We start from the raw sequence: 18,509 nt of genomic DNA on the forward strand, positions 1-18,509 counted from the left end.
TCCAGAATGTTTTTTTGCTGTTAAACAATCCAGAGCGATCATTGTTTGATTCTCTTCATTCACAAAATGCTCAGTTTTTGAGAAATGCATATTAAAATGGCGTAACACAAAGGATTTTCAAACTCTTTCGGCTTCATCTGTGTAATGTTTATTAGGTTGATTTCCATCTTCAGATGATATGGAGCTGTTTTCAAGGCTTCGATGCTCCTTCCAACCCAGAAGTCTCTGCTAGTTGTTGAAATGCTCATTATTATGGCCTCAAATAAGAAAAGTTATCAAGTTATCAAGTTCCAATACAGATGGGACTGAATTTATTAATTTTAATTTTGCATTTCATGAACTCAGTCAAGTCATGACTGCTTGAGTGTTAAAATCAGATCATGTTTTTATACTTAAATTAGAAATTTATGATCATACTCAAATAGTTATTACATAAATCACACGAGGCTTGACTGAATCGGAAAGCATGCAAATGTTTTGTCGTTTTAATAAGGCAATGTGAGAATGTGACAAACAGTCATGAATAATTATGGCCGGGTTTTAATTTACAGTTTTTCTGATTATGTTTATCCACCACCACCAGTTCAGAAGTTAACATTTTGAGCATTTGGTTTGCATTTGATTTATTTCATAAACCCAAATTTAAGGTCTCAATAATGGTGACATGTTTCAGCTTACAAGACAATAGTGCAACAGTGTGGAGAACCAGAAGTTGCACCTAAGCTTAAATCCTCCAAATGGTTTGGTTTTATTTATTTTCAAAGATCCTGTGACGTAGGAGCGGATGAGACGGCGGAGGATCACATCTGGAGAGTAGAGAAGCTGTTTCTGTGCTGATGTGCCTGTTTGAGTGCTGCATCATCAGCTCTGACGGGTGTTTGTAGAATCATGGACAGAAAGGGAAGGGTTAATCAGAGGAAACGCTTCCCGCTGTGCAGTTAAAGCTGCACATGAATGGAGATCTGAGGATCTTAACTTTCCTGTGAATGCTGGCTCGGGATTTCAGTCTAAACCGGATCAGGACAACCTCTTAAATGTGTTGTTAGGGGGCTTCAGGTCACATATTACACCGCTCTTATTAGCCCCTCTTAATTATGAGGTATACTGATAGAAAGATGAAATTATGAGATAGTCATGATGACAGCTGAACTTGACAATTCCTGATTATGACACTTTCTTTTATCTTTCATTCTTTTATCTACACTTTCACACTTTATCTCAATTGTGACTTATTTCATAATTTTGACTATATCATAATTATATCTGTCATAATTGTAACTATTTATCTCTCTGATTTCTCATAAATTAGACATTTGTGATCATTTTGACTTTGTTATAATCATGACTTTGTACTTCAATTTAATGTTTTAGTAATATCACAGACAATTTTAGCCAATCATAATTATGAGATAGAAAGATGAAGTTATGAGATAGTCGTCATGATCGTTGAAATTGACACGTTCTGATTGATTATAGTTTACTTTTTTTATTTAAATATCATGATAATTTTGACTGTCATAGTTTGATTTAGTTTAAAGTCAGTTTCAACACTTTATCTCAATAATGACTTATAATTATATCCGTCATAATAGTAACTTTTTATCTCTCTGATCTCATAAGTTTGACTCTTGTGGTCATTTTGACTTTGTTATAATTATGTCTTTGTACCTCAATTTAGCTTTTTTTGTAATATCACACAATCAACTTTAGTAGACAGTTATAAACATGAGATAAAAGGTCAAAATTATGAGATAAATAGTAATACTTATGAGATAGAAAGTTGAAATTATGAGACACTCATTTTAATTTTGACTTTTTATCTCATAGTTTTGATTTTTAATTCAATTTCAACTCTTTTTCTCAGTTATGACTTATTTATCTCATAGTTGTATCCAGTGATGTAGAATCAGAATTGTGGTTTCTCTGTTCATGACCCCTTTAAAGCTTTTAAGTAATATCAAGCAAATCAATTGTGATACAAAGTCACAAATATGAGAATAAAATTTAAAAATTATGATAAAAAAGTAATTCATATGTATTTATATTATATATACTTCATGTTTATAGAAATTATGAGATACTAAGTCATCATGACAGGTAAAATTGCATAGTCATCAAGACACAATATTTCACCATCAATTATGGATCTCATAATTAAGTTTTAGCCAACTTTAACTCGATAATTCTCATAATTATGACGGCAATCATTTTGATTATTTATCTCTTGACATTTATCTCATAACTTCAACTTCTGGTAAATTGTGACAATTAAGACTGATAATATGACACATCCCCAGAGCATTTATCAGAAATACAGATAGTTTATCTTCCCGATGTCTTTAGATGAACATTAGGGTCCAGATTTAGTTCAGTGGCACAGTCAGTGACACAGTGGATCGCTGGTATCTTCTCCTTCTGTCACCTGTGGCTGGAAGTTACTCTGGATGACTCTACAAAGTCTGTGATCAGCACTTGTGGTTCTCCCAGCTTCTTTACACAGTTCCCCACCGTCCTGAGCACGTGTCCCAGCCGGCGGTCCAAGGCCTGCAGGTGTTCCTCGGTCAGGACTGGTGTGAGAGGGTCTCTGGAGAGGGATTCCCTCATGACGTCGCTCAGACGGTACTCGGACTGAGCCAGAAGCTTCAGTCTGAACAGCGTGGAGCGCTTGATCCTGTCAGACGCCACAGCTTTATTACGTGTATGTCTGACACCATCCTTCAGATCAACTTCTGAAGAATATCATTTGATAATTGAAAAAACATTTGAGGAAGATCCTTACATGCAACACTGGGTCAACGGAGCAAGGATGGACACCTCATCATGAGAATGCCGGCCAAATCTGCATCAGACAAGAGGAGGAAGAAGCCCGTTTAGCCACGTAACTATTAATATAAAACTTTGCTTTGATAAATCATAATTAGGAAAAGTCCAAGTGATGACAAAAACAGAAATGATACTAAGTCATAATCATAGTTAAAACAATGACATAAAATGTTACTTTTATCTTGTATTTCAGTTTTTTTGATACTTTCACTTTTATCTCATAATTTTGACTTTGTCCTTTTCGACCTTTTATCTTTATTATTATTATGACTTTTTATGTAAACAAAACTTTGCTTTGGTAAATCATGATTAGAAAAAGTCCAAGTGATGACAAAAACAGAAATTATGAGATAGTCATAATCATAGTGAAAATAGACAAGAAGTCAAAATTATGACAAAAAATGGACTTTTTACTTTGTAGTTTTTTTTTTGTGATACTTTCACTTTTATCTCATAATTTTGACTGTCCTTTTCAACCTTTATCTTTATTATTATGACTTTTTTTGTCAAAATGCCAACTTCTTGTCTCATAATTATGACTTTCAACTTATCTCAGTTATGATTTTGTCACACTTTCAAATATTTATCTCATAAATAAGTTTTATTTTTGTCATGGTTTTGGCCTTTTGTCTCAACTTTGACTCAATTATGACTTTATGTCTAATAATTTTGACTGTCAATTTCAACAAAGCATTACATTTTATTTCTTAATCTTGAAAATGGGTTTTGATAAGAAATGGCGTTGATAATTAAACAGTGAGAGGGGCCATTCACACACAACCTTTACTTTTTGCATTTAAAAATACAAGATGTAAGGCAGTGGAATAATAATAAATTTAAAAAAAGAAACAAAAGGTCTCAAGACCCGCTTTGAAAGCTGAAGCATTGCAGAAATGAGTTGAGTGTGAATGATGAGCACATACCCTCTGGCGTTGTCTAAGTGGAGCAGGAAACCATCATCTCCAAACTTGGTGAAAATCTCATAGTGGTGTCTGTCCATGTTTCCTAAAGTATGGAGGAAAAATATATCTTTTTTTGCTTTAAGGTCAGTACACTGGGTTTAAAGTGTCCTTATTGTTAATGTGAGGCTTATTTTGGCGCATTGTCAGGTATGAATCGCTTTATCTGACATCAAATGTGGATGTTAACATGCCTGTGAGGAAGTCAAATATTGCCATGTCAATAATGTTGAGCAGTCTGTTCCCAGAGTTGTAGGGATATAGTTTTTTGACGTTATCACAGTATAACGGGTTGACCTCCCACCTGAGAAAGAAAGACAAGACGCTAATTGCTTCAGGCTGTTGGACTCATCTGAACGTTACTGAACTTTAGACCCTTCTGTGAGCGCGACAAAATATTTTGCTTCTTAGCCACGGTTTGGATCAAGAGCTGGAATTCTCCAAATAAGGACATTCTACTTTCCATAAAACAACCTGTGTGTCTGGAATATTGTTTTATTTACCGTATAAATCAAGTCTAAATAGATGCTTTCTAACTTTCTTAAAACACATTCCTGTTCTGATGAAGGCACAAAGAGAAAACAAACATTCTTTAACTCAAAACTGAACTCGAGTGATTTAGTGTGAGTGAAAGTCCCAGCCTACTCCTCTCTCCCGGTGAAACTGTAGGCGCGGATCCAGGGGTTTGGGATGGAGATTCGAGGGGCGATGCTCAGACCCGGCAGATAAGCAGACATGGAGCCCTCCAGCAGATCCGGGTGACCACACACCGCGTACTCCGACTTACACACGTATAAACACTTGGCGAAGAAACATGTGTTGTTGGCTGCTCAAGAACAAAGAAAACCATTCAAATCATCTCACGCTCTTAGACAGATTAGAGACACTGTATATAAAAGTTTGGGCTCTTTTTAATGTTTTTAAATCAAGTATCATCTGTATTATTATAAATGCCTTTACTTCCACCTTTAATCAGTTTAATGCATCCATGCTGAACAAAAGTGCTTACCCCAAACATTTGATGCCAACTACAGTAGTGTGTATTAGATAATATGTTTTTGTTTTTTGACTGGTAAAGTCAACCTGGAGAGGTGAAGAACACACTGCGCAGTTCTTCATTGTGTGTTATGTCCAGAATTTCCCCCGTCACGTTGATGAAGCGTCCCGTCACCGGTGGAACTCTCCGGAAGTCCAGCACTCTGCACAAAACCCACAGATTCACTCAATAGTGAATAACATGCTACTCATGTTATTATGAAAAACTCATGAAACAGATTGATTCTCAGAGGACTTTTAATTCATCTCTAACCTAAAATAGCAATTCCACTGCTTTCCTTCAACAAGTCATTATTCTTAATTTGAAGAGATTACGCTGAGTGTTCAATCAAGGAATAACCTTCACCCCAGTCTCTTAGCGTACACCACTAATGACAGGGTGGATCTCTTGGGGAATTTTCCCTCGCCGCTGTCGACAGGCCTGTTCACTGGGGGTTTGCTCTTTGAAAAGATGCTTCAGAAATGATATGCTTTGTGAGAAGACTATACAAATAAACTGAACTGAACTGGAAATCCTCAGACTGCAGAAACACTCTCAGGGAGAAAAATGGAGATTCAGCAACATGTTTTACAATAGCTTAAAATACAACAACAATATTAAGACCAATTATGTAACATCGCCACCTCTTGCGTTGGTAAAATAGATAAAGCCCACCCATGTTTTGGTTCTGGTATTTTTTCCCATTTGTTTATCCAATACGCCTTATTCAGCCCGCCGCCATTTTGATTCGAAAACGAGGCTGTGAGGGATAGCGGTCAGCAGCGTTCACTATGGCGTATTGTTGTGTACCGGGATGCCGGTCGTTTAGCCGTCAAAATAAAGACAATACGTCATTTCACAAATTTCCACAGGACAGAGAACTTCAGAAAAAGTGGATTGTTAAAATTCGACGGGACATTGGACCTAATTTTCAGGTAACAATATTGCATTTATGGAAAAAAAGGACTGTGTACCCTAACGTTAGCCTTTTGGCTAAACGCTAATTTCTAACGGGAGCATGTTTATTTTCCTGTAAACACCTGCATATAGCTAAAATATAATATTTTACCACAACAACTAAGTTCAAAATCTCAATTTTTCATAGATTACAAAGAACACACGAGTGTGCTCGAAACATTTCTCTCCGGAATGTTTTTCAAGGACACTGACTGGAATCAGGAAGCTAAAGGGAGGTTCAGTTCCCTCCGTGTTTACATGGACTCAACAGCCAAACGAAAGGAAAACCTTACGATCGTAAGTGAAAAAGATCTATTCTTCAAATGATGTTATATAGATTAAAATAATTAATTTGTTATAAGAGCGTACAGCTAGGTCATAAGCACCTTTCATACATTTACATGAAATAAATATAAACATGTCAAGTCTTACAAAATACTACTGGTTAGAAACTTTATTTTTATGCAAAGTGAAATGTATTTAATAGTTTGCTGTGTACTGTTTGGTATCAACCCCTTTTAAAATATCAAATTTATGTTCAGAACATTATTTTTGTTTCTGCTTTAGACAAGAAAAATGGCATTTAGAGGAAGAACATGAGGAAGATGAAAGGTGAGCAGAAATGGAGGAAACTAATAAACATGTAAATTAACGTTACTCTAAAAGTTTTGTGTCTCATTATCTTGATATGCAAGTTGTATAGTTCAATCAATGACAGAACAGAGGTTGCACAAAATATTAATACCTGCAAAAATAGCTAATATTTCTTTAAGTTGTTTGTTCACAATCTTTATTAGTGTTTGATGGCCCCCATCATTCACTTTTTGTTTTATATTCTTTTTCACTGATTTAGTCATAATAATAATTAGTCATAGGCCTAATCTTAAAATCTGTTTTTTTTTAAATGCACAACAACTGAGCTTAAGGTTACAGATGTTTTTGTTAAATAGGCTCTGATAATTAGCTCTATTTGGATATCTAACCTGTTACCAATTTCACACTCAAGTACAGCCAGTACTAAACACTGCGTAAAACCAATAATAGACAAACAAGAAAATATGAATAAATTATATTCACAATATCCCCCCACAAACTACATACATGTTATTAACCCCTATAATAATTGGTGTTCACATTATTTTATGCAACCAACTGTTTACTATTGTTACATGACTGTTCTCTTCTTTCTCTACAGTTCTACAAAGGATGGACCAAGCAACGAAGAATGGTTAGTAGAAATCTATCATACAAAATGTGTACCATATTTTCTGCACTATAAGGCGCACTTAAAAGCCTTTAATTTTCTCAAAAAATGACAGTAAGCCTTATAACCCATAACCCGGAGCGCTTTATATATGGATCAAGGCGCTCAAGGCGTCTTTATATGACTGTTTTGTTGACATTCCCTTTATCACAGCTCTATCTAGTGGATGCTTAACACAAACCCAGTCAAACGTTTGACTGCAGTATCTTCTATTCTATGCGCCTTATAATCCAGTGCGCCCTATATATGAAAACAGTTCTAATAGGCCATTCATTGAAGGTGTGCCTTATGGTGTGCCTTACAGTGCGGAAATACGGTATATAAATGCATCAAATGAGAAATAAACATGAATATAGAATAGGTGTATAAAATCTTACTTGCCTGCTCTCATTCTCTCTCTCTCTCTGTAAGAGCCATATTGCATAATTAATTATTTAAATTGAGTATCACAACTATTTGTGTTATGTTGCATGTTCTGGTTATATTTTGTTGTGTGTATGTATATATATATATATATATATATATATATATATATATATATATATTATTTTTTGTAATATATAAGTTGTAAACCAAGTGGATTTATGTGAGAAAGACTGTAAGAAGTGTTAAACGATTGATGTTGAAAATAAACTAAGAAATAAAAGGACATCATGGACTCTTGTGTCGTTGAATAAGCGAGTGCAACAAGACAGATATGCGTCAAAACTTGTGGATTAATTATAAGAAAATGTACATGTCCCATTAACACTCTCAGTTTCTCAATCTAGTCATGTCACAGAGATGCCAAACACTGATCATGACTATTGTGTGGAGCCCATGACTACAGAGGAGAAGCTTGTGGCTGCACAAGAGGAAATTTCTCGTCTGTCTGCTGAAAATGAAGCACTCAGAAGTAATCAGTTTGGCATTCAGAACTTTATGGGTAATCCAAAACTCATACAGTTTTACACTGGGTTCCCTGACTATGACACTGTAAGAGCCGTTTTCTTGGCTCTACAGCCCACAGCACAGAGCATGGCCTCATGGGCTCAAGTGCAAAGAATCAATCAAACAAACCAACACTCACTGAGGGTTGGATTCCAGGCTCAACATCTCTCCCTGTTTAATCAGTTTTTTTTGTTTCTTTGCCGGATTAGATTGGGCCTTCTTGAACAAGACCTTGCTGTGCGTTTCAGTGTTTCACAAAGTACAGTCAGTAGAATTTGTGTAACCTGGGCAAATTATTTGTACTTCATGCTGGGGAGTCTGCCTATATGGCCAAGTAGATCTGCAGTTGATGAACTTATGCCAGAGTATTTTAAAGCTCTCTACCCCAAAACCAGAGTCATCCTGGATTGTACTGAAATTCGAGTCCAATCTGCCAGCTCTAAGGTACTGAACTCTGAGACTTACTCACACTACAAAGGCACGACTACACTCAAATCTCTGGTTGGAATTTCCCCGGATGGGAGCATGACTTTTGTGAGCAGTCTTTACACCGGAAGCATCTCTGATAAAGAGATCACCAAGTCATCTGGCATTTTGAATCTTCTCGAAGAGGGTGATGCTGTGATGGTAGACAAAGGCTTTTTAATCAAAGACCTACTTGATGAAATTAATGCCACAGTAGTTATTCCACCTTTTCTCGGCCCAAGTGGACAGTTCAGCCATGAGGATCTTGCACACACACACAACATTGCTCGTTTGAGGATTCACATTGAACGGGCCATTCGACGAATCAAGGAATATCACATTTTTGATCGTGTGATTCCTTTGTCATTGGCTGGTTCTGTAAATCAGCTCTGGACTGTGTGTTCTATCCTCACAAATTTTCACGGTCCACTGTTTTGAGTTAACATATAAAAACAAAAAAAGTGCACATGGAATCACAAAAGTGCAATTTTGTATATTTATTATATAGTTTATACACTGGATTACATGTATATTTAAGAAAAATTTTAAAATTTTTAGATATTTTTTAAATAAAATGATACAATTTCTATAATACTGAATTTTTAAATATTGTAATTCTTACCACATTTTTGTTACAAAAGCATTTCAATATAAAAATGTACCTTTTAATTAGTTTCTCTTTGTAATAACACTTGTACTATTAATTATTTACAGACATGTCTGAAGTTTGAGAGAATTAAAACATTCTGCATTTCATAGGAATACAGTTTCATTTGTCATATTTACACTTTATAAAGATGGTGAATTAAAATCACTACAGGTTTTACACTATCCCTTCAAAGGGTAATTTGAGGTCTTGTTTCGGTTTACACTCTCCTGTTGCAGAGAACAGGTAAGAAACAGCTGAAAAAGAAAAAATCAAGCTTACACTTCAGCTCCTCCCATTCATCTTTGTTGAAATGGATACGTTCCAGGTGGTAATCACTATTGCATTTGACAAAAAAGTCACACCAGGTAAACCCACTAATCCCCATTTGTCCAACAGTCTGATAGTAGTACTCGTGGGTCTTTTTTAGAGTGAAGTTCCCTGCTGCATTTGTCAAATATGAGCAGTTTTTGAAGCTGTCTTTGTTTGGGCATTTGATCTCGAGAAGACCGTGGACAGGATCTGCTGTAAGGTCAACTACTTTCCTGTCAGGTGAGGCTCCTAGGTGAGGGGCATGATGATTAATTATTAAGCCACAGGGAAACAATTTGTTTCCAGTGAGTTTTTCATATTCTGCAGCAGCAACAGGCTCAAGTTGTATGCCTCTTTTCATAGCTTTGGTCTGAATGGTTTGTTTTGCACACATGTCAGCAGCTAACTTGTCAAAGTCTTTAACTCTAGAACAGACCCGCTTAAAAGATGTTGATGTGATCCTCTCTGCGCGTAGCCGATGCCAAGTGATGCTGCTTTGGTCCCTGGTTCCACTTTCCAGGTGCAGTGAATCTTCTGATGTAATTATCAGACCTCCGTAGAAATCATGTTCTTCCTGGTTTAATACAGTTGCGTAGGAGCATGGTTGTGGAGGAAGAGGCAGTGTAGGGTGCTCTTCAAAGGACACAGTCTGCTGGGGTAATTGGTAGGATAAAACAGACCCTAAAGGTAAGTCGCCGAACTCTGTGGTGACAAGTTGTTTTTGTTGGTTACTGGCAGTTAATAGTTTAAACATGTGGCTTCTGCTGCCTGATGCTTTTAGGTTTTCCCTCAGATTCTCTTCAAATTCACTACAGGGCAATGGGACAGGGACTGGGCAGTAAACATTTGGAAGAATTCCCTCACTTGTGCGGTTTACTCTATGGGTACTACTATTTGGTGGTTTTACTTTGGAAACCGATACTGTGCTGATTGGCTTTGGCTTTAGTCCTAATGTTCTTGATGGCACATGCCATGTTTGAGGCAAAGAGGTTTTACTTGCTCTTGGTGGTACAGATTTATGCTCCATTTTTAGGTAGTGAGCCAGTGTGTATAGTAGTCCTAGTAAATGATTACAGTGCCCCAATCCTGCTTTACAAGTGCAGTGGGTGTCTCGGATAAAAGGGTTTTCTGAAGCCAGCTCCACCTGCAAAAAAGCAACAAAATGTTAAGAAAAAGACATTAACTAATTTTTTTTAATACTTTGGTCTTAAAGTATTTCACAACTATAACGGTTGTTGGTATAACTAAGTTACACTTATGTTACAACAAGATATAAAAAAGTAATTAGTTAGAATCTACTTATTACATCTGTGTAATAAGATATGTCAGTTAATGTTTTTTTGTTTGTTTGTTTTTTTATATCCCAAACAGCTATCAGCCTAACCGTTTTATTCCCCCAGTAGTACTTATATAAAGAAATGTATATACAACATTAAAGATCAGAAAAACTACTTAAGACCATATTCATGTCAACAATAACAACTTGCATTTTAAAATGACGCTGCTTACTAGAAACACCTGGTATTTAGTATGAACGAACGAACAAACATACAAACAAGGTCCAAAAATGAACGAAGGACCAAAACTTGAACTCAACATGAACCCTCCTGAACATGGAGGGTGTAACGTAGAAATTTCCTCACAATAACACAAAATACCTTCATGTTGTAAGGCGGCTCGTTCTTTCGCATCGAGCGAAAAGACCGGGCCCTAACACTACAGCCTGCTTCGTTTCTCTTCACTGTAAAACCACAGGTATCATGGACATCAAACACTACAGTTCAACACTTCGAGTTGGCTAAGAGACTAATGTTAGCAGCACATACAATCAGTATGTAACGATAGGTCGTTCGGCAACATTTGCGCTATCGTGATCTTCAATGCAGAATGCTAAGCTAACCTCACAAGAAAGTTGAAAAAGTAACGGTTTACCTTCAACATCATGGATATAACCCTCGATCCAGTTGCTGTAACCCTTCAGGAGGATAGACCTGGGAATTTTTGATCCTTCGTCCGCCCATGACTCCACAATATTGAGCGTAAGAGGAGGAAGAAATGACAGGTTCGTAGTCCACACAGCCATGTTTAGTTGTTGTTATTTCCGGTTTACCCTCACAGCCTCGTTTTCGATTCAAAATGGCGGCGGGCTGAATAAGGCGTATAGAGATGTTGTATAAGTGCTCAATCATGAACTAAACCAAACATTTATGAAGAGAATCACAACAAAAATGTAAAATCTATCCTTCCTTCCTTTTATCCACCCTTCCATCCATCCTTTCTTCCTTCCTTTTATCCACCCATCCATCCTTCCTTTCTTGAATCCATCCATCCATACATCATCCTTCCTTCCTTCCTCCCTTCCTTCCATCTGTCCATCCATCCATCCTTCCATCAATGCATCCATCCTTCCATCCATGCATCCATCCATGCATCCATCCATCTGTCCACCCGTCTGTCCGTCCATCCATCCATCATTCCATCCATCCACCCATCCATCATTCTATCCATCCATCCATCCGTACATCCATCTATCCATTCCTTCCTTCCTTCATTTTTTACAACCATCTGTCCATCCATCTGTCTGTCAATCCATCTATCCTTCCTTCCATCCATTCATCCATCCATCCATCCTTCCTTCTTTTCTTTCTTTCTTTCTTCCTTCCTTCCATCAATTCATCCATCCATCCTTACTTCCTTCCTTCTATCTGTCCATCTGACAGATAGAAGGACCATCTGGATGGATGGTCCGTCCTTCCATCTATCCTTCCTTCCATCCATCCTTCCTTCCTTCCTTCCATCCTTCCTCCCTTCCATCCAACCGTCCATCCATCCATCCATCCTTCCTTCCTTCCATCTGTCCATCTTTCCTTACTTTCTTCCTGTTTTCCTTCTATCTGTCCATCTGGATGGATGGTCCGTCCTTCCATCTATCCATCCTTCCTTCCGTCCTTCCATCCATCCATCCTTCCTTCCTTCCTTCCTTCCTTCCTTGAATCCATCCATCCATACATCATCCTTCCTTCCTTCCTTCCTCCCTTCCTTCCATCTGTCCATCCATCTATCCATCATTCCATCCATCCATCCATCATTCCATCCATCCATCCTTCCTTCCTTCCTTCCTTACTTCCTTCCTTCCTTCTGTCCATCTGGATGGATGGTCCGTCCTTCCATCTATCCTTTCTTCCTTCCATCCTTCTTTCTATCGTTCCTTCCTTCCTTCCATCCATCCATCCATCCTTCCTTCCTTCCTTCCTTCCATCTGTCCATCTTTCCTTACTTTCTTCCTGTCTTCCTTCTATCTGTCCATCTGGATGGATTGTCCGTACATCCATCTATCCTTCCTTCCTTCCTTCCTTCCTTCCTTCCATCCATCTGGATGGATGTTCCGTCCTTCCATCTATCCTTCCTTCCATCCTTCCATCCATCCATACATCCTTCCTTCCTTCCTTCCTTCCTTCCATCCAACCGTCCATCCATCCATCCCTTCCCTTCTTCCATCTATCCTTCCATCTATCCATCCATCCATCCATCCTTCCTTCCTTCCTTCCTTCCTTCCTTCCTTCCATCTATCCATCTGGATGGATGGTCCGTCCTTCCCTCTATCCTTCCTTCCATCCTTCCATCCATCCATCCTTCCTTCCTTCCATCTTTCCTTCCATCTATCCATCCATCCTTCCTTTCTTCCTTCCTTCCTTCCATCCATCCATCCATCCATCTATCCATTCACTACCAGTCAGAAGTTTTTTTGAAGGATTATCTTCTGTTCACCAAGCCTGCATTTATACAGCAAAAGCAGTAATATTGTGAAATATTTTTACTTTTTAAAATAACTGCTTTTTATTTGAATATATATTAAAATGTGATTTATTCCTGTCATTTCAAAGCTGAATTTTTAGCATGGGTGTGTGTGTGTGTGTACTAATGATTAACAACCTCATATGTCACAACTAGTCGGCCTTGAACAGATTATAAATTATTGTTTAAAAATCACTTCCCATATGGAACAAATGAATGGGATTTTTACTTTCAAAATCCGACTGTTGTTCTCTACGGAGTTAAGTAATCTTGTTAGTAGTGTTCAGTAGTTAGTAGTTAGTCAGTAATCTGGTAAAAGTGGTTAAGGAAAGCCCATAAAATGTAAACATGCAAACGGCTGACAGAGTTTTTGTGTCTGTAATATATGAGATCTTTTTAAAGTGAGATTTTATGGTCTCTTTTTTAGTGAATTCCTCTGCTCTAGGGTTTCATCTCTCTATAATCGTCCACAATCATGCTGAAGCTCATTGTCTCGACAGGCCTACACACTGATGTACACTCATATCAGATCCTTCACAGTATAATTCATCCCTGCCCTCGAGGGCCGACTCTGACTCTGATCGGCGCTGGTTCGTCTCACCTGTCCAGGTGGAAAGCTGCTATCTCAGCATTGTGCCTCTGAAAGTCGACAAAATAGAAGAAGTTTTCCGGAGTCTCTTCGTGTCGCTCCTGTCTGAAATCAACAAGGACTTCTATCAGTTCTATAAGTTCATAACATAAACCGATACATAGTAATCTGCACATCGAAATAACAGTGCTACCTCATTGGTTTAAACATAGCTTTGCCAAAGTCTTGGAGCTTCAGAGCCAACTTCAGGTGAAGACCGCTGGGTTTAACCACTGATTGGACATTCAGAATAAGAGAAAACCGTTTTGTTTCCTTAATATGAATGTACAGGAATATACACACATACAGTGCCCTCCATGAGTATTAAAACAGTAAAGACAAAATCACCTTGTGAGCAGTCGCATGCACCCTTCAGTGCTTTCTCATCCTGAGTGAAATCTGTCAGACACAGTATAATACAGCAGGATGAGATCATGATCAGCATATTTCATATTTAGGCTGTATTTCTGTCTTCTAGGAGAGAGCATGACCTGCGCTGATGATGGTGGCCGTCTGCATGTCTCGCAGGAGTCTGTCGATGATGCTGTCGTCTCCTGAATACAGCGCATAGCGACTGATCCCTAGATGGAACTGCAGCCAGCTGGCCTCGGGGTCAAAGGTCACAGGGTGATCCGGTATAGTGATGTTTGAAGCTGCTGCCGCCTCGATGTAGAACTTCTTCAGTCTGAACGAGAGCAGACAATGAGAGCTTAATGTTGGTATTTAGATTCTGATTTTTTTTTTATATTTTTAAATATGAGAGTAACTCTCCCACACAAAACTTGGAATGAAATGAGTAGAAATTACACATTTGGTGAGCTCTCTTTTAAGTCATCGACCTAGATAGGTATTATTAGCTCTTAAAATAATGAGTTCCTCAAGTGATCACAGGTCTGCACATGTAGTAACTTTAAGATGTAAAACAGCACAATCTGATTCCAAAGCTTTAGCAGCCTGCCAACAGCCTTCTTTGGCTCCCATAGAAAGAGACTTTATGTTTTATTACTGTAGAACCAAGCCACACACACACGTTAACATACATACGTCTATATTTATATAAGGGATGCACGATATATCGCTACCATATCGGTATCGGCCAATAAATGCTACATTTGTCTGTTATCGGTATCTGGCCGATAAGAAAATTAGGCCGATATCTTAAAGATGATAAATAATGCATTATTTCCTTCAGAAACACTTGACTTGAGATGACTTTTTTTTGCATTATTTATTCATTATTTTATTTATGTGTAAGGCTTTTTATGACAAAATTTGGTAATGGGAGAGAAAAACAATTTTTAAAATGTACACTAGGTTGCTTATGTTGAAGTGTTTGGGGTGTGGCTTTTAATGATGAGACCTTTTTTTGTTGCTAAAAATCAGGCTAAAAATTTGGATATAGATTTATTGGGCAAAATATCTGTTTTCTGCTTTCAAATAAAATAAAATAAAAATTATTATCGGTTATCGGTATCAGACAAAATTTTCATATAGGTGCATCTCTATTATTTATATATGTATATATATTCATATATATGTATTTAACAGCACTTAAAAGCCAGCATGAATATAATAATATTAATTAATATAATAAGAATAAATATTTAAATTTATAAATATATATAGATAAAAAATACATTGCCATTCAAAAGTTTGGAATCAGTAAGATTAATAATGTTTTTTTTTTTTTTTTTTTGATGTTTATTCTGGCATTTATTTGATCTAAAATACAAAAACAAAACAGTAATATTGTGAAATATTGTTACAATTTAAAATAATGGATTTGTATTTTAATATACTGTAAAATATGATTTATTCATGTGATGCAAAGCTGAATTTTCATCATCTATTACTCTACTGCAAACGGCAATAATATTTGATAATATTTTCTGTCCTTTAATCAAATAAATGCACATTTGATGATCATAAGAGACTTCTTAAAAAACAAAAACTGAAAATGTTTTTTGATCCCAAATTTTTGAACAGTAGTGTAGATATATTATAAATATATTATCATTTTGTAACATTTAGTTTTTTAATCACAAAGTCATAACATAATACTATTATTAAATGAAATAGCATGAAAGAGTACAAATAAACAATAAAAAAGGATAAAACAATATGATAGAATTTAATAAATGAATAATATATTACTATTATATTAATATAATAACAATATTTATTTAAATGAATACATATTTTGCTTTATTTTTTTAAACCACAAAGGTACTATATTAATATAACAATAAATATGCATTTAAATAAATAAATGTATAATTTTGCTTTATTTTTACATGAAGGCATAATATTGATTGCCATAGTGTGATATATTTTTCAGGTAAATAACATAAGATATTACATGAGAAATGCATTTATAATGAGATTATAATATGATAATAATGTGTTTAATCACTATTATTGGTTTAACTTTTAACATTTAACTTTGCATGCATCTGTACAACTTTTTAAATCATTTTGTATTCAATTCATACATCTGATCAAAATAATGCATCATGAATCAAGTTGCTATTTAGAGCAATCCATGACCTGTAAATGCTTCAGCTTGAGACAGCATCATGACGAGAGAAATCAGTTGGGAGACAAATATAAACTCCAGAAATGTTTAGCAGGAGCTCTCTGCACTTCAGCGGTCGTTCATACTGAGTTCTCACAGCAGGGTTATGCTAAATATAGTTCAAGCACACTTTTGAGGCGTTTTTCACCCCAATCAGAGATGTTGACCACTGACCAACCCAAAACTTCTGGATCAACAAACTCTGGACTAGTGGTGATGATTAAAGTGGGTGGTTTATGGCAAAGCTGTGATCATGTGTGGCTCATTGTCCTGTCTGCACTTGAACTGAACGGGATCACAGTCAGTGCAATTAAAAGTGTGATTTATCTACACCACTGCCTGTAAAACACAACATATAACCTACAAAACAACTGAAAATACCCTTTCTGTGGAGCAGCAAGAGGGAGATTTACTATAAAAAGTGATCCTTTGAGTCAAAGAATCTGTAGCATTGCCTTACAAAGAGAATATAATCACATTAAAATCACAGAATTTAAAATAACTTTTACATTTATTTTATATATATATATTATAATTTCACTTTATTTATTTTTTATACATCATATATGTATAAAATCTAATATTACTATTAGATTAATACAATAATAATAGTAATACATAAAAGTAATAATAATAATTTATTTAAACAAATAAAATAGTAAGTAATAATTTTGCGTATTTTTTTTTAAACAAAGGTATAACAAGGCAATAATAATGCACTATTATATAAATTCATATAATAATGAATAAAGAAATAAATATTATTTTATACGTCTTTTTTATTTTTACTTATTTAAACACCAATGGTTCATTTAAGTATGTGTGTGTGTGTGTGTGTGTGTGTGTGTGTGTGTTGTTTCTGCCTATTGTAGGCATAACATAATACTACTATTAATTAATTAATTAATTAATTGAGATAATTTTATTAAATACATTAGATAACGAATTAGCAATAAAAATACTGCTAAAGCATTTGGTTAATGTTAATTTCAGTGTTTATTATTATTGAAACCGTACAATTTTATATTATTTAAAGCACCAAAGCTAACACTGAATAGCTGTATTTTGATTAGCCAACCTTAACAAAGATTAATTAAATACTGCAACAGATGCATTGCTCATTGTTCGTTAAAGTTAGCCAAACAGAAGTTTATTGTTGTGACAACTTGCCCCCTATGGTCAGTGTGTGTTAAACACTGGTGAAACTCCCAGTGCTCGTGTGTGTATACAGAAGCTGATTTAACAAGCATCCCCAGCGATTCCTTCAGTGTGTTCCTCAGTCTGAACTGGTCACATTAGTAAACCCACCTCTCCCAGCGGCTCACTTTCCTCTTGCAGTAGTTCATGAGCTCGTCCTCTTGCAGCAGCTGCTCCTCAGGACCCAGATCTGGAGGACGGATGTTATAGAGCGGGTGTCTAAAGAGCCGCTCCAGCTTAGAGCCTCTCTCGGTGGAGACCGCGGTCATGTTCAGGCTGGTGGTCCACGGGACGGTCGCAGCGGACGTGTTCTCCGGGCTGCTGTTGGTGCATGAGCAGCTTCCTCTGGGAAGGTGACACCAGGTTCTGAGTCTGGGAAGCAGGATGAAATGGACGTCTGCTGCCAAAAGGGCGACCAAAGTGACGGCCACCAGAAGCCGATCTCTTCTCATGTCAGCCGATTGAAGGGACCGGTTGATCTCCTGCAGCTTCTGTTCTGACCAGTGCTGTGTTCTCGGTTTATTCCATGTGTTCCTCTGAGCAGACAGCACCGTGCCCTTCTGAGTCAAGCTGCTCTCTCTCTCTCTCTCTCTCTCTCTCTCTGTGTTGAAGCTTCAGGCAACATTCCAGCTGCACCTTCCCACTTCCCATGTAGCCTCCCATCAGACACACATGCGCTGGAGAGAGAGAGAGAGAGAGACGGAAAGCAGGTCTGAGTGCCAGCGCACATAAAGCCAGTGTTTTCACTGGAGAAATAACAAGGCCTGGGTTTTTCTCCACCGCTGGTGGAATCTGCATGTTTCATTGAAACACTGCTGTGTGAGATGGATGGGAAGTTTCCCAGACTGCATCTGTGCCGAACATCTGCCGTTTGGGCTTGGACTTTGGGTTGGGTGTTTGTGGATCAACTGTAAAATCATAT

General features: G+C 36.9%; 3 protein-coding genes across 4 annotated transcripts; 1 reads left to right on the forward strand and 2 right to left on the reverse strand.

The window, feature by feature from the left end:
* Positions 1-606: 606 nt before the first annotated feature.
* LOC113112067 (pseudokinase FAM20A-like) lies at positions 607-18,190 on the reverse strand. Its single transcript, XM_026277446.1, has 11 exons — positions 17,699-18,190; positions 14,307-14,500; positions 14,164-14,214; positions 13,970-14,048; positions 13,789-13,881; positions 4,866-4,981; positions 4,428-4,608; positions 3,977-4,086; positions 3,747-3,828; positions 2,780-2,839; positions 607-2,671 (listed from the first exon to the last, which is right to left on the reverse strand). The coding sequence occupies exons 1-11, from the start codon at positions 18,037-18,039 to the stop codon at positions 2,419-2,421; spliced, it is 1,560 nt and encodes a 519-aa protein (XP_026133231.1). The 5' UTR covers positions 18,040-18,190; the 3' UTR covers positions 607-2,418.
* On the forward strand, positions 5,577-8,931 carry LOC113112068 (THAP domain-containing protein 1-like). 2 transcript variants are annotated; one of them, XM_026277448.1, is made up of 6 exons: positions 5,579-5,753; positions 5,924-6,072; positions 6,343-6,387; positions 6,971-7,003; positions 7,810-7,964; positions 8,179-8,931. In XM_026277448.1, the coding sequence occupies exons 1-6, from the start codon at positions 5,610-5,612 to the stop codon at positions 8,250-8,252; spliced, it is 600 nt and encodes a 199-aa protein (XP_026133233.1). In that variant the 5' UTR covers positions 5,579-5,609; the 3' UTR covers positions 8,253-8,931. The 2 variants fall into 2 exon arrangements, with proteins under 2 accessions (XP_026133232.1, XP_026133233.1); XM_026277447.1 differs by having other exon boundaries at positions 5,577-5,753; positions 7,810-8,909.
* On the reverse strand, positions 9,215-11,492 carry LOC113112069 (uncharacterized). The gene is made up of 2 exons (XM_026277449.1): positions 11,325-11,492; positions 9,215-10,536 (listed from the first exon to the last, which is right to left on the reverse strand). The coding sequence occupies exons 1-2, from the start codon at positions 11,334-11,336 to the stop codon at positions 9,301-9,303; spliced, it is 1,248 nt and encodes a 415-aa protein (XP_026133234.1). The 5' UTR covers positions 11,337-11,492; the 3' UTR covers positions 9,215-9,300.
* Positions 18,191-18,509: the final 319 nt, after the last annotated feature.

Source organism: Carassius auratus, chromosome 12, assembly GCF_003368295.1.
Source record: "Carassius auratus strain Wakin chromosome 12, ASM336829v1, whole genome shotgun sequence".
In the NCBI taxonomy this organism is placed as follows: Eukaryota; Metazoa; Chordata; class Actinopteri; order Cypriniformes; family Cyprinidae; genus Carassius; species Carassius auratus.

What these genes read in the sequence shown, in the direction of transcription:
- LOC113112068 (XM_026277447.1), top strand. Translation starts at nt 5,610, where the DNA reads ATGGCGTATTGTTGTGTACCGGGATGCCGGTCGTTTAGCCGTCAAAAT. An exon ending in ACATTGGACCTAATTTTCAG is followed by an intron (nt 5,754 to 5,923) that starts GTAACAATATTG and finishes AATTTTTCATAG; the next exon opens with ATTACAAAGAACACACGAGT. An exon ending in GAACATGAGGAAGATGAAAG is followed by an intron (nt 6,388 to 6,970) that starts GTGAGCAGAAAT and finishes CTTTCTCTACAG; the next exon opens with TTCTACAAAGGATGGACCAA.
- LOC113112067 (XM_026277446.1), bottom strand. Translation starts at nt 18,039, where the DNA reads ATGAGAAGAGATCGGCTTCTGGTGGCCGTCACTTTGGTCGCCCTTTTG. An exon ending in AAAGTGAGCCGCTGGGAGAG is followed by an intron (nt 14,501 to 17,698) that starts GTGGGTTTACTA and finishes GCTCTCGTTCAG; the next exon opens with ACTGAAGAAGTTCTACATCG. An exon ending in GCTATGTTTAAACCAATGAG is followed by an intron (nt 13,882 to 13,969) that starts GTAGCACTGTTA and finishes TGTTGATTTCAG; the next exon opens with ACAGGAGCGACACGAAGAGA.